Here is a 15,285-nt window from a genome sequence, read left to right on the forward strand (position 1 = left end):
GATATCAAAGTAATTAAATGTTTTTCTGAAGCCAGTCATAAGGTATTTATGTTGTACTTTAAAAATATCTTGCCATTCCAGCTTTATATGATTACTACATTTTAAAAAATTGTTTCGATTTCAAATGTCTTCCCCTTAGAAGTAGTCTTCCATGTAACATTTCAGTATTTCTGTATCATGGTGCAATCTAGAGATAGAAACCACACAATAATTGAACAGGAAAATGTATTATAAACAATGAGAGATTTGCTACAGTGGGTAAAGAAAATGCAAGAATATAGGAGTAGCAGACACAGGCAGCAGAGCCCCCCAAGGAAGCAACAGATCTGGAGGAGGGTCCCATTCCCTTCATCCCAAAGGCTGGGGGCCACATCTCACTGGAGGAGATGTGGTGTGTCCTACACAGACATTCACCGCCGTATTGTACCAGTGGGACCCACAGGAGTCTGCCTCCTGCAGTGCCACACCACACAAATGCCCAGGAACCTGCCAGGGGGAGGGGTGCCTCTCTAAACCAGCCCTGGGGTCTGCAGAGAAGCTGCCCCAAGGATGGTACCCTGTGCCTGTAGGCAGATGAAAAGATTTAAGAACTAGAGCCCTCTTCCTCCAGTGTCCCTCCAGCACCCTGTAAAATTGTGCCAGCTGCCAGAGGCAGGGCCATAGAAGGCCAGACTGGAAAGCAGTGGGTTGACACTGGCAGTGCAGTTAGAGGAGGAGGAGAAAAGAGATGGAGACACCCCGGTGTATTTAGATGTATAATAGTTAAAGGCGTTTTTAGGTAAAATATACTGTTAAGTATCTTAATTTATTTTCCTTGATTTAAATAAATGCACTCTTCTTATACCTGTGGCTTAAGAATTAACTGTAATTGGGCCATAGCTGGTTAAAAAAAAAAAAGAGGAAACATTGTGTATATGTGTCGTATGTTTGCCTGCTATAAAATTCACAACCCTTATAAGCTGTTGTTCAGTTGTTCAGTCATGTCCTACTCTTTGCAACTCCATGGACTGCAGCATGCCAGGCTTCTCTGTCCTTCATCATCTCCCAGAGTTTGTTCAAACTCATGTCCATTGAGTCGGTGATTCCATCCAACCATCTTGTCCTCTGTTGTCCGCTTCTCCTTCTGCTTTCAATCTTTCCCAGCGTCAGGATCTTTTCTAAAGAATCAGCTCTTCACATCAGGTGGCCAAAGTATTGGAGTTTCAGCTTCATCATCAGTCCTTCCGAGGAATATTCAGGATTGTTTACCTTTAGGATTGACTGATTGGATCTCCTTGAAGTCCAAGGGACTCTCAAGAGTCTTCTCCAACACCACAGTTCAAAAGCATCAGTTCTTTGGCACTCAGCCTTCTTTATGGTCCAACTCTCACATCCATACATGACTACTGGAAAAACCATAGCTTTGACTAGACAGATCTTTGCTGGCAAAGTAATGTCTCTGCTTTTAAATATGCTGTCTAATTTTGTCATAGCTTTACTTCCAAGGAGCAGGCTTCTTTTTTTTTTTTTTGAATCAGTTCTAATGAGGTGGATGAAACTGGAGCCTATTATACAGAGTGAAGTAAGCCAGAAGGAAAAACATAAATACAGTATACTAACGCATATATATGGAATTTAGAAAGATGGTAACAATAACCCGGTGTACGAGACAGCAAAAGAGACACTGATGTATAGAACAGTCTTATGGACTCTGTGGGAGAGGGAGAGGGTGGGAAGATTTGGGAGAATGGCAATGAAACATGTAAAACATCATGTAGGAAACGAGTTGCCAGTCCAGGTTCCATGCACGATGCTGGATGCTTGGGGCTGGTGCACTGGGACGGCCCAGAGGGATGGTATGGGGAGGGAGGAGGGAGGAGGGTTCGGGATGGGGAACACATGTATACCTGTGGCGGATTCATTTTGATATTTGGCAAAACTAATACAATTATGTAAAGTTTAAAAATAAAATAAAATTAGAAAAAAAAAAAAAAACCCTACATATGTTGTCTACAAGAGACCCACCTCAAAACAGGGGACACATACAGACTGAAAGTGAAGGGCTGGAAAAAGATTTTTCATGCAAATAGGGACCAAAAGAAAGCAGGAGTAGCAATACTCATATCAGATAAAATAGACTTTAAAACAAAGGCTGTGAAAAGAGACAAAGAAGGTCACTACATAATGATCAAAGGATCAATCCAAGAAGAAGATATAACAATTATAAATATATATGCACCCAACACAGGAGCACCACAGTACGTAAGACAAATGCTAACAAGTATGAAAGGAGAAATTAACAATAACACAATAATAGTGGGAGACTTTAATACCCCACTTACACCTATGGATAGATCAACTAAACAGAAAATTAACAAGGCTTCTTTAATTTCATGGCTGCAGGGACTGTCTGCAGTGATTTTGGAGCCCAAGAAAATAAAGCCTGTCATTGTTTCCACTTTTTCCCCATCTATTTGCCATGAAGCAATGGGACCGGATACCATGATCTTAGTGTTTTGAATATTGAGTTTTAAGCCAGCTTTTTCACTCTTCTCTTTCACCCTTACCAAGGGGCTCTTTAATTCCTCTTCACTGTCTGCCATAAGCTAGTAAGTTCAATTCAGTTCAGTTCAATCGCTCAGTCCTCTCCAACTCTTTGTGACCCCATGAATTGCAGCACGTCAGGCCTCCCTATCCATCACCAACTCCCGGAGTTCACTCAAACTCATGACCATTGAGTCAGTGATACCATCCTAATTTAGTCAACCAAAATATTCAAGTCAGGAATACCCCCTGGCCAATGAGCAAAGATAGGAAACAGCATTTTGTACGAATGGTCTGAAAAAGGGAGAAATCAAGTGGGGCCAAGGTTTAGGACATGGTAGCTCAGATGGCAGTCATTGGGGCTGCTTTGCATGGACCGTGTGTGCTGCTGGCCCGCACGCAGACAGACATGGTAGTAGCAGAGAACAGGGAGTGGGGTCTTGATTTAGGAGCACCTTGGTATCCTGAGTCAGTTCTTAGGAAAATGATTGATATTAACTTGTGTTCCAGAAGTCTCAGCAATGGATGGAACTCATGGGGGCTATGTTAAATAGTCCAGCAGGCTCTTTGGAAGAATATTTTGTTATTATAGGAAGAAAACAGGAATGAAATCAGTCTCTTGTGACCTATAGAGGATTCATAGGAATATTAATAACAGAATCAATGTTTCATGAATCCTGACTGATGTTTGTTGATAATTGGGTCTTTGACTTAGAAGAAAGGAGAGAGATGAGGCCAAGTCTGATGTCTCCCACACAGGATGACCTTACTACTTGTCACCCATCTCTTCCTACCCACTTCAAAAGTGTCTCTCTCCCTAGTTGTCATTGTATTTTATTTCTTACCTGGCATTCGTGGACAGCTAGAAGTTTCTTAGATTTTGCTTTTTCATCGTGGATTCTTTGCAGCTGTGAGAAGTGTATGAGAAATCGGGGAGCTGGTGAAGTCATGCATGGGAACAGGTGTACCCCACCCCCATCTGTACAGGAGTGGTGATTAATGATTGTACCCAGAGGGTATTGACTTAGATACTAGACTTACAACACTGATAGCTTTCAGTTTCTCAAACCTTCTCCTTACTGAAGAACTACTCAGAACTCCCAAGTACAGATAGAGAAGCTGGGTCATCTCACCAATTACCTTCTCAATCAACTCTTAAGGGTATCAGTTGCAGAGATCCCCCCACATGACCTTCATGTGGGGAGTCTGTAAGTCAAGGACGGATCATCTTAGGAGGTCCTCAAAACTCATTGTTTTTTCTCCTAAATATTTCGGCATTTTAAGAGAGATGATTTGGAGCCTCTATTTTGTCACGAGTTGGCATGTTTTACAAAACATTTGAACCACTGAAGAATGTTTGGTGTCATAACTCTTGGATTGCTAAAAGCAGTTGGTATTAGTGGCCCCACCTAATTGGAAGTGGGTTTTTATTTTTTATTTATTTTTTGTTTGGTTTTCAGGTTTTTCTGAAGAGTGATCGAGTGGCCAGAATGGTTCAGAGTGGAGGATGTTCTGCCAATGACTTCAGAGAGGTGTTTAAGAAAAACATAGAAAAACGTGTGCGGAGTTTGCCAGAAATCGACGGCTTGAGCAAAGAGACAGTGCTGAGTTCCTGGATAGCCAAGTATGATGCCATTTACAGGGGTGAAGAGGACTTGTGTAAACCGCCAAACAGAATGGCCCTGAGTGCTGTGTCTGAACTTATTCTGAGCAAGGAACAACTCTATGAAATGTTTCAACAGATTTTGGGGATTAAAAAACTAGAACACCAACTTCTTTATAATGCATGTCAGGTAAGTGATAATGCTATTTCCTATTCTGCTGTCTGACTCAGAAAATGAATACCAAGTGTTTGCAAGCCTATAAAGAGGTACTTTACGTTCTCTCATCACTTTGTTTGAAATTTTGAGTGAAACTGAATTTTAATAAGTCAGATAATGACATTTGGAAGAAGCTTTAAAGAATTATTTGATAGGAGAAGAAGAATATCTGTGCATTTTATTCAACAAGTAGTAGTTCTCATGTGCCCTATCTTAGACCATCAGATTTGTACCTATTGGGTATATATGGGGCATGCCCTGAATAGTAAAGTGAAAATCATTTGTTATCTGAAGAAGCTGGGCAATTTATCATAAATAGGTATTCCTCACTGCAAAATAATTTTTCGAAAAGATATGATACTCATCTTCAGAGTTGTATGGCAGTGACTGAAATTTCAAAATTTTCCTTCCTTAACCCAGCCAGAGAGAATGAATTGAAGAAGGTTGCTAAATTTCATAATTCAGTAGTGGCAGAATAAATAATATATTTGCTCCTCAGTTGTTATTTTAATCATGCATATCAAAAATTGAATAAAATGTCTGGTTTGTTCCATGTCTTTCATCTTTAGAGCCTATGATTTGTCTAAATGTATGCCTTCCATAGTTGTATTTTGTCTGCTTATTTTAGTTGTATAAATGATTGAACTGTACCCTAATAAACAATTTAAGTTGACAAAATTCTGGCATTTTAAAATTTGTGTGTTCATTAAGAGTGATACTTCTATAATGTACATATGTTTACATTTATTTTAAATCTTTTTGCAAATCTGCTTCTCAATTTCTGTATTCTATGTGTCATTTACTTTGCATTACTAATTTGTGAATCATTTCCAGCGAATAAATTAGCAGAGTTAATTAATAGACAAGCAATGTGGAACCTTAACCCTGTGAACAATTCATGCATTCACTGTAATTGTTTTCACTTGTTATTAAACCAGGTGGTGGTTTTGATAATATTGGAGGATGCCTGTAAAGCTAAAATCTTCCATTGTAAAAGAAGCACAACTGGGACTTTGTATTTTTAATGAAACAGTAACTCACTTGTATAGTTAAATATTGATGAGCATAATTTATTAGTAAGAGTCAGCTTTAGACATTCAGTAGATGTTTACCAACTATGCAAGTCAAAAACTTTGCTAGGTGTTGGGGAAACCAACCTAAACCAAATAAAATATTTGTTCTCTATGTACTGAAGTCTTAATGGAGCAGATAGACCTCTAACATCCATTATTACAAATGCTTTAGAATTTATCCTGAATTTTAGAGGGTCCTCACATAAATTCCTGTGGACTTGTGACTTTAAATTAATTCAAGATGTGTTAAATTTAATCTTTTGCTTACTTTTGCAGATGACTTCTACAGTAAGGGTTTTGACTTTTGACCCCCTGGTTTCTGTCCTCTGTGGTCTGGAACATACTTCTAGTTTAAATCTCCATCTATAATAATGCATGTATTTTTTACCTTCAGTTCTATTGGTACTTAACCTCCTGTATCTTGATGCTTTTTAAGTTCGTACGCATTTAGCATTTTATGTCTTTTTGTGGAATTAACCTCTTCATATAAACTCCAGTTTTGTCCTTGATAATCTTTTTTCTTTTTTCCAAAGTCTGCTTTGTTTCACACTCATATGGCTTCTTCAGCTTTCTCTTTTAAAAATCTTTATTGGAGTATAGTTGCTTTACAGTATTGAGTTAGTTTCTGTTGTACAGCAAAATCAAACAGTTATATGTGTACATATGCCCTCTTTTAAAATTTCCTTCCCATTTAAGTCACTACAGAGCATTGACTAGAGTTCCCTGTGCTATGCAGTAGGTTCTCATTGGTTGTATATTTTATGCATAGCAGTGTATGTGTGTCATTCCCATCTCCCAGTTCATCCCACCCCTGCCAACTTCACTCTTTGGTATCCATAAGTTTGTTTTCTACATCTGTGAATCTTCCTTCTATTTTACAAGAAACTTTATGTGTACCATTTTTCTAGATGCCACATATAAACGATATTATACAAGTCTTTTTTTTTCTGACCTCACTTCACTCTGTTTGACAGTCTGTAGGTCCATCCACGTCTCTGTACATGGCACTCTTTCATTCCTTTTCATGGCTGAGTATACTTTAACTTTCTTTTGGTTAAGGTTAGCATGGTGTATCTTCCTCCATCTGTTTACTTGTAGCCTATCTGATCCTTTGTTTAAAATGGATTTCTTATAAACAGCACATTACTTCTTGTTTTTGTTTTTAACCCAGTCTGACAACCTGTCCTTTAATGGGTGTGTTTCGACCATTGTATTTAAAGTGACAGAACTGGACCAAATTCCAGTCTTTGTAAGCGCTGGCACTTTTTTGTGTTTGCTCTTTGTCTCCCCTCCTTTTTGTTGCCTTCTCTAATTTTAACTGGATTTTTGTGTTGTTCCATTTTATAGCCTATTTTGATGTACTGCCTATCTTTTTAAAGTGTCTTTAGTGATTGCCCTTGGTTTTACAATATGCATTTTAACATAATCTATGGAAAATCCCCTGGACAGAGGAGCCTGGTAGGCTGCAGTCCATGGGGTCGCTAAGAGTCGGACACAACTCAGCGACTTCACTTTCCTGCACTGGAGAAGGAAATGGCAACCCACTCCAGTGTTCTTGCCTGGAGAATCCCAAGGATGGAGGAGCCTGGTGGGCTGCCATCTTTGGGGTCGCACAGAGTCGGACACGACTGAAGCAACTTAGCAACAGCAGCAAGCTCATCTTCAATTAACACTATAGGGCTTCAAGTGTAGTAGAGTTCTCCCATAGTAGAGAATTCTCAATTCCTCACTCCCATTCCTTGTGAAATTTCTGTCATTTATTTCACCTATAGTATCTTCTATTCACCCATCATATGGTTACTACTATTGCTTTTAACAGATAACTTTTAGATCAACTAAGAATAATAAAAATAAAAGATACACACATATATAATTTCACCTTCATTTATTCCTTCTCTGACACTTTTCTTTCTTCATGTGTAAGTTTCTGACCTGCATCATTTTCCTTATCAGAAAAACTTAACATTTATTGAAAGGCATGACTACTGATAATGAATTCACCCAGTTTTTGTTTTTCTGATAAAGTCTCTTCCTCCTTTATGTTTAAAGGATAATTTCCCTAGATATAGACTTACTATATCTTTTTTTTTTTCTTTTAATACTCAAGATTTTACTCCATTGTCTTGCTTGTGTGGTTTCTGAGAAATTTGATGAAGCTCTTATACTTGATTCTCTCTAAGTAAGATGTTTTGTTTTTGTGTTTTTGTTTGTTTTTGTCCTCTGGCTTCCTTTAATATTTTCTCCCTATCTTAGTTTTTTGTAGCTTGAATATGATATGCCTGCCTAGGTATGAGTTTTTAGTATTTTTCTTGCTTGGAGTTTGTTTCAGCTTTCTGAATTTGAGGGTTGGTGTCTGTCATTAACTTTGGAAACTTCTCATCCATTATTAACTTCAGATGTTCCTTATATCCTATCTTTACCTTCTCCTGCTAGTATTTTAGTTATCTTTTTTTATGTCTAGTTATGCTACTCCTCATAGTTCTGGAATGTTCTGTTTTGTGTGTGTGTTTTGTCTTTGGTTTGCTTTTTATTTCTTTTTCTCTTCGCATTTTAGAGAGGAAAGTTGCAGCTGACCTTCAGGTTCGCTGATTGTTTCCTCAGAAGAATTCTGATTCTAAAGAAAGAATCCGCAGGAAGGCATTGTTTTGTCAGTGATTTGGATTTCTAGCATTTTCCTCTTGACTCTTTTCTTAGAGTTTCCATCTCCCTACTTATATTACTCAGCTGTATCGTTTCAACTTTTTCCATTAGAGCCTTCAATATACTGTTAGTTCAGTTCAGTCGCTCAGTCATGTCCGACTCTCTTCGACCCCATGAACCACAGCACGCCAGGCCTCCCTGTCCATCACCAACTCCCAGAGGCCACCCAAACCCATGTACATTGAGTTGGTTATGCCATCGAATCGTCTCATCCTCTGTCGTCCCCTTCTCCTCCTGCCCTCAATCTTTCCCAGCATCAGGGTCTTTGCACATGAGTCAGCTCTTCACATCAGGTGGCCAAAGTATTGGAGTTTCAGCTTCAACATCAGTCCTACCAATGAACATCCAGCACTGATCTCCTTTAGGATGGACTGGTTGGATCTCCTTGGAGTCTTCTCCAACACCACAGTTCAAAAGCATCAATTCTTCGGCGCTCAGCTTTCTTTATAGTCCAACTCTCACATCCATATATGACTACTGGAAAAACCATAGCCTTGACTAGATGGACCTTTGTTGGCAAAGTAATGTCTCTGTTTTTTAATATGCTGTCTAGGTTGGTCATAACTTTCCTTCCAAGGAGTAAGCGTCTTTTAATTTCATGGCTGCAGTCACCATGTGCAGTGATTTTGGAGCCCAGAAAAATAAAGTCAGCCACTGTCTCCACTGTTTCTCCATCTATTTGCCATGAAGTGATGGGACCGGATACCATGGTCTTAGTTTTTTTCACTCTCCTCTTTCACTTTCATCAAAAGGTTCTTTAGTTCCTCTTCACTTTCTGCCATAAGGATGGTGTCATCTGCATATCTGAGGTTATTGATATTTCTCCCAGCAATCTTGATTCCAGCTTGTGCTGCCTCCAACCCAGCGTTTCTCATGATGGACTCTGCGTATAAGTTAAATAAGCAAGGTGACAATATACAGCCTTGACGTACTCCTTTTCCTATTTGGAACCAGTCTGTTGTTCCATGTCCAGTTCTAACTGTTGCTTCCTGACGTGCATATAGGTTTCTCAAGAGGCAGATCAGGTGGTCTGGTATTCCCATCTCCTTCAGAATTTTCCAGTTTATTGTGATCCACACAGCCAAAGGCTTTAGCATAGTCAATAAAGCAGAAATAGATGTCTTTTCTGGAACTGCCTTGCTTTTTCAATGATTCAGCGGATGTTGGCAATTTGATCTCTGGTTCCTCTGCCTTTTTTAAAGCCAGCTTGAACATCTGGAAGTTCATGGTTCATATACTGCTGAAGCCTGGCTTGCAGAATTTTGACCATTACTATACTAGCGTGTGAGATGAGTGCAATTGTGCGGTAGTTTGAGCATTCTTTGGCATTGCCTTTCTCTGGGATTGGAATCAAAACTGACCTTTTCCAGTCCTGTGGCCACTGCTGAGTTTTCCAAATTTGCTGGCATATTGAGTGCAGCACTTTCACAGCATCATCTTTCAGGATTTGAAATAGCTCCACTGGAATTCCATCACCTCCACTAGTTTTGTTCGTAGTGATGCTTTCTAAGGCCCACTTGACTTCACATTCCAGAATGTCTGGCTCTAGGTCAATGATCACACAATCATGATTATCTGGGTCATGAAGATCTTTTTTTGTTCAATTCTTCTGTGTATTCTTGCCACCTCTTCTTAATATCTTCTGCTTCCGTTAGGTCCCTACCATTTCTGTCCTTTATCAAGCCCATCTTTGCATGAAATGTACCCTTGGTATCTCTAATTATCTTGAAGAGATCTCTAGTCTTTCCCATTCTATTTTTTCCCTCTGTCTCTTTACATTGATCGCTGAGGAAGGCTTTCTTATCTCTTCTTGCTATTCTTTGGAACTCTGCATTCAAATGGGTAGATCTTTCCTTTTCTCCTTTGCTTTTAGCTTCTCTTCTTTTCACAGCTATTTGTAAGGCCTCCTCAGACAGCCATTTTGCTTTTTTGCATTACAGTTACTTAAATTCCTTGTTTCTTAACTACATCTGTGTCACATCTTAATCTGATTTGGAGGCATGATTTATCTCCACAGACTGTTCTTTTTTCTTTTTTGCCTTTTGACATGCTTTGTAACATTTTGTTGAAAGCCAGACGTGTAATATCAGGTAATACATGCTGTGATATATTTGCCTTTAGTGTCAGCACTAATGTTAGTCTGACTGGGAGGTTGGTTGGGTTTAATATTTGTTGTAGCCACAGGTATAAGAAGCTTTAAATTCTTCTAGTGTCCTTGCCTTTGTCTCTTGTCTTGACTTCGTCTTCCCTAAGTATTCCTCTTCAGAGTGCATCTTGCAGCTCTTTTAGGCATGGCCAGATGTTATTCTGGAGCCACTGGTAGTGTGGTAAGGTGTTGGGGAGAAGGGAGTGTGTTTGTTCTACAATTTGATAAAGTCTCAGTCTTTCAGAGGATCTATGTCAGAAGAAAAGACCCCAATTCTGGGAAAGATTGAAGACAAAAAGAGGAAGGGGGCAACAGAGGATGAGGTAGTTAAATGGCATCACTGACTCAATGGACATGAATTTGAGCAAAGTCTGGGGAATAGAGGAGGATAGAGGAGTCAGGTGGGCTGCAGTCCATGGGGTCACAAAGAACTAGACCCAACTTAGGGACTGAGCAACAACAACAGTATCTCAGCGCAGTAAACTTCACAGATGTTTCTATCCTTTGTCCATGAATATTGTTTTTTCTCTTTCTACATCCCTTTATGTCCTTCCCTAGCTGAACCATCCCTATGTATTTCCTTGAAATCTTGACCCTGTTCACACTGGGGTTTTTGTTATTATTTCCTATAGACATGACAGAAAGACTGCAGAGGACTAGAGAGGGCAGCCTCCTCCTCCTCTAGCTGGGATTTGTTTTTCCATGTTTTCCTCTAGCCAAGTCTTTCCCCCTTTGTTAGGGAGAAGAATCAGGGAGGTATAACAATGGCTTTTCTTCCCCTCTCCCTGCCAAGTCCACATGTGAAACCGTCTTGGATCCTTACTGTGAGAATTTGATGAGGTTACTGGAAGAAAGCCCAGGAAAGCATGGAAGCTCCCTTATGGTTACAACCCCAGGGGTTTCTCACTCTCGGCCCTCAGCTTCTAGTTATGTGCCCAAAATTACTTGTCAGATAAATGATTCTATATTTCTGGCATCCATTGACTTCTGCTCTAAATGTAGTATCTCTCTGTTTTGCCTGTGTTTCCAGATATTGGGTTAGTGGTTTGCCCTGAAACCTCAGTTCTCCCATAAGTGAAGAAAAGTCATTGATTTTCAGCTTCTCCAACTCTTATTGTAAGGACAAGAAGGATGACATCTTCCAAGCTCTTTACATGTCTGAGCTGAAATTGGAGTTCTCTTCACTTCTAAGATTTGAAAGAAAAGCTTAAAGATTTTTTGATTAACTTAAATTACAAAAATACTCATACATAAGCAAAGAGCTTTCCTTTGGAATAACAATCACTTTTCAGAAATGAGGAAAATAAATGGATTGTTGAGAAAAACAGCTGAGATTCTTTTTTTTCCCTGTCAAGAACCAATCTATCTTATCTGTTCCTTTGTTGTCTTTCAACAGAATTTAAAAAAGAAAAGATTATAGAAACCACAGAAAATAGCCTGCCCAGTATAGGAAAGGAATGATGTGAGGAGAGAAATCCAGAGAGCAGGGCTTGGAGGAGCAGAGAGGGTCTAAAGCTAGCTGAGTGGCTGGCACCTGGCTCCAGGTATGCTATGCTATGCTAAGTCACTTCAGTCGTATCCTACTCTGTGTGACCCCATAGATGGCAGCCACCAGGCTCCCCCGTCCCTGGGATTCTCCAGGCAAGAACACTGGAGTGGGCTGCCATTTCCTTCTCCAATGCATGAAAGCGAAAAGTGAAAGGGAAGTTGCTCAGTCGTGTCTGACTCTTAGCGACCCCATGGACTGCAGCCTACCAGGCTCCTCCATCCATGGGATTTTCCAGGCAAGAGTACTGGAGTGGGGTGCCATGTTGGTGGAATTTTCTCCACTTTCCCTGGGTCTCAAGAAAAGCTCTGAGGCTCTTGCTAAGTGTAACACTCTTGCTTCTGTATTTATTTACCCTTGTCTGACCCCTTGTTTTTGCCAACAGCATCCTCCTTGTTGTTCAGTCTCTCAGTCGTGTCCAATTCTTTGTGACCCCATGGACTGCAGCATGCCAGGCTTCCCTGACCTTCACCATATCCTGGAGTTTGTTCAAGTTCATGTCCGTTGAGTCAGTAATGCTCCTAGGAGTGCCCTCCTAGGAGATCTCAAAGACATGTTGTTGCTTCAGAGTCAGAAGCTCAGAATAGGAAGCTGTTCTGCTAAGACATGCAGGAAGTCTACAGCCAGACAGCCCCTGGGGACTTGGGAAGGAAGGGATATGAATGAGAGATACAGCCAGCAAGAACCACACATGGTTTTGTAACCCTTGTCCCAGAGCCCTGGGAATTGCATCTAGAATGGAAAAATAGGAAGCCATCTTCTGAAAAAGCATAGGTGTTTCTGTGACTTCCAGTCAAAGCCAAGAACTTAATAAATTCAGAATGAAGGCATAAAAGAAACTCTCATATCATAATTAAGTTATGAAACCAGAGATAATCAAAAGAAAAATTATTTACATTATATCAGAAATAAAGCATAAGAACAGCCCACATATGACATAGATGAGTGATTGTGCTATTAAAACTGTCCGATTTTGGTTTCTTTGGTTTGAGAATATTGTGTGTGCATTGGAGCACAAAATGCTAAGGAAAAAAGATGGAAAAGAGCGCAAAGTGTACATTCAGCAATGAGCAACATAACAATACCACAATCTGACACCATTAGCCGTCATTTACTTGAATCAGGGTATTAACGTAACAAGGGTGAAAGAAGCCCAGTCTGTCAGTAGAAGGTTTAATTTCAGGGTAACTCTAAGGAAATGCAGTGGACTTCAAGTAAATACAGTTACACTTGGGAAAAGGAAGCTAGTTGATATTAAAGCTGTGTGTTTTATAGTCTTGGGTATAATTTTTATCCTTTTAATCACCTATTTTTTAATTAAAATACTGTTGCCTAAGTGGTACTAGTAATGAATCAGCTGCCTTTCTTTGAATGGAAATGAAATGCTTTTTAAAGATTATTTAAAAATATGACAAAGGAAGGTGCGGTTTGTTCAAATCAATTAGTTGACCCATTCTGTGTAATCCTGTAGGGAATACAGATGTGAACATAGACGTGAGATTTAGTTATTTGCTAGCTTTCATTTAAAAGAAAAGAAAAGCACTGCTGTACGTGCCTCAGTGATGTGGTCAGTCCCTGATACACCTTCTTGAGGTTGAAGATGCCACGTTGGGGAGGACTGTGTAATCTTCAGGTGTGTCATGAAAGAGGGTCAGGAGGACAAGAAGATGCTGTGTATTCTGGGGGAGGGACGAACATGTGCAGGTATGGAGATATAAGCAGACCCTGGCGCCGCGGGGAGCTGCTAGTATAAGGAGGGGTTGGGGCTGTGGTTTAAGGTGATATTAGCACTTGTGGGTAAGGCTGTTGTAGATTGCAGAGACACACTCCTAAATGAAAATAAGCAGAGTCTGAGCAGTGGAATACACAGTCCCATATACAGGCTGTCATTCTCCCTCTTCTACCTCTGTATTTTAAGAGGATTAATTAACTGAATTTTACAGCCATCTAAATCCTGATCTTTTCTGCCAAAGGCAATCTTCATTAATCTTTCATAATCTCATTCCATTCACTGCAGAAAGTCTCACCCATGTTTACTCAAGAGTCAAAGCAAAGTTAACTTAAATCTTCCTCTTTAAATACAGCCCCCCACTCCTCCTCCAAGTTCCTTATATCCTGCAGACTCTTAAGAACTGTAAAGTAATACTCCTGAATTGTTTGGATGTTTGTAAGGAATAAACAGGAATATTTATGAATAGTTAAAAAGTATTGTGTTCAATCTTATGATTTCCTTTCACTAAGAATTCTCAGCTTTGGAGATTAAGTGCTTCAGGTCTAGAAATTAAAAAATAAAATAACAGAGGCAGTTGCAATGCCTCTTGCATCTCTCATTATGAGAGTCTTCGTTTGAAAGTGCAGAAACCATGAGGCATTCTGTTCTGAAGACCCACTATCAAGGTTGTAAAGGGAACATAGAGATGTGCATTCTCAGAGGAAATTGATAGCTGCCTTTCACCACTGTCATCTTTTTTCTCAAATAGTAGCATGTGGCTGATAATACATTTTAACATAATTTGTCTACTTTGGCAAATATAGAAAAGCACATTCTATAGAGACAATTACATTTAATAACAGTCATTTGCTAGATAGGAAAATAAAGTTGAGGAAATGACTGTTAGCAAGGTATATCTTTCCTTGTGAGTGTAATTTTAAATCTCAAAATTCTTGAGGGAAATATTCAAGTGAATGTCATTAAATGGCAATTGTCATGTTTTAGGAAACAGCAAGAAGCAACTGAAGACCTTGAGACTGATTGGATCTTATAATACCTGACTTTTGAAATCCTGAATTTAATAATTGGAATAGCTATAAAGTTTATATACATATTCACTTTTAAAAGTGAAGGTATCATGATATAAGTTGATGAATCTGATTTCCGTTAAATGAATTAGAGTTTGGTTAATAATATTGAATCAATTTCTTCTCTAAAAATTAAGGCTTAAAAATTGTGAATACTACTGTATTATATTCTTAAATCAATTTATAGCTTTTATCAGTGTTGCTTCATTTGCCTTTGTATTATTATTATTTTTTTCTAATCTTTGGCCTCTGTGTATACAGTGGCTCAGATGGTAAAGAATCTGCCTGCAATGAGGGAGACCCGGGTTCAATCCCTGGGTTGGGAAGATCCCCTGGAGAAGGGAATGGCAACCCACTCCAGAATTCTTGCCTGCAGAATCCCCATGGACAGAGGAGCCTTGTGGGCTATAGTCCAAGGGGTCACAAAGAGTCAGGACATGATTGAGTGACTGTCACTTTCACTCATGTGTAGGGGAGCTACATAAAAATATTTCTAAGTAAGATTTCTCCTAAAATGTTTTAATTTCTTTTTGCTTTCTCCCGAATCTCATCAGATAAAAATATAGCCTACCATCAGACATTCTGTGCATTATTTTTAGGCTTTTCTTCTTTACCTTGATCTGGCCTGTTGAAATTAGGATTTTATTCCAATATTTCCACATTATTTTACATGATAAG

The 15,285-nt window shown here is 39.3% G+C and overlaps 1 protein-coding gene across 16 annotated transcripts in view; it reads left to right on the forward strand.

The window, feature by feature from the left end:
- The window catches only part of CADPS2 (calcium dependent secretion activator 2), a 577,723-nt gene that overhangs the window by 201,885 nt on the left and 360,553 nt on the right, over positions 1-15,285 (forward strand). For all 16 annotated transcript variants that reach the window (XM_027539120.1, XM_027539121.1, XM_027539127.1 and 13 more), the window contains one exon: positions 3,984-4,316. In XM_027539120.1, coding sequence (XP_027394921.1) covers positions 3,984-4,316 — 333 coding nt within the window. The remainder of the gene's footprint in view (positions 1-3,983; positions 4,317-15,285) is intronic.

The sequence above is a fragment of the Bos indicus x Bos taurus genome, chromosome 4, assembly GCF_003369695.1.
Source record: "Bos indicus x Bos taurus breed Angus x Brahman F1 hybrid chromosome 4, Bos_hybrid_MaternalHap_v2.0, whole genome shotgun sequence".
NCBI classification, from domain to species: domain Eukaryota; kingdom Metazoa; phylum Chordata; class Mammalia; order Artiodactyla; family Bovidae; genus Bos; species Bos indicus x Bos taurus.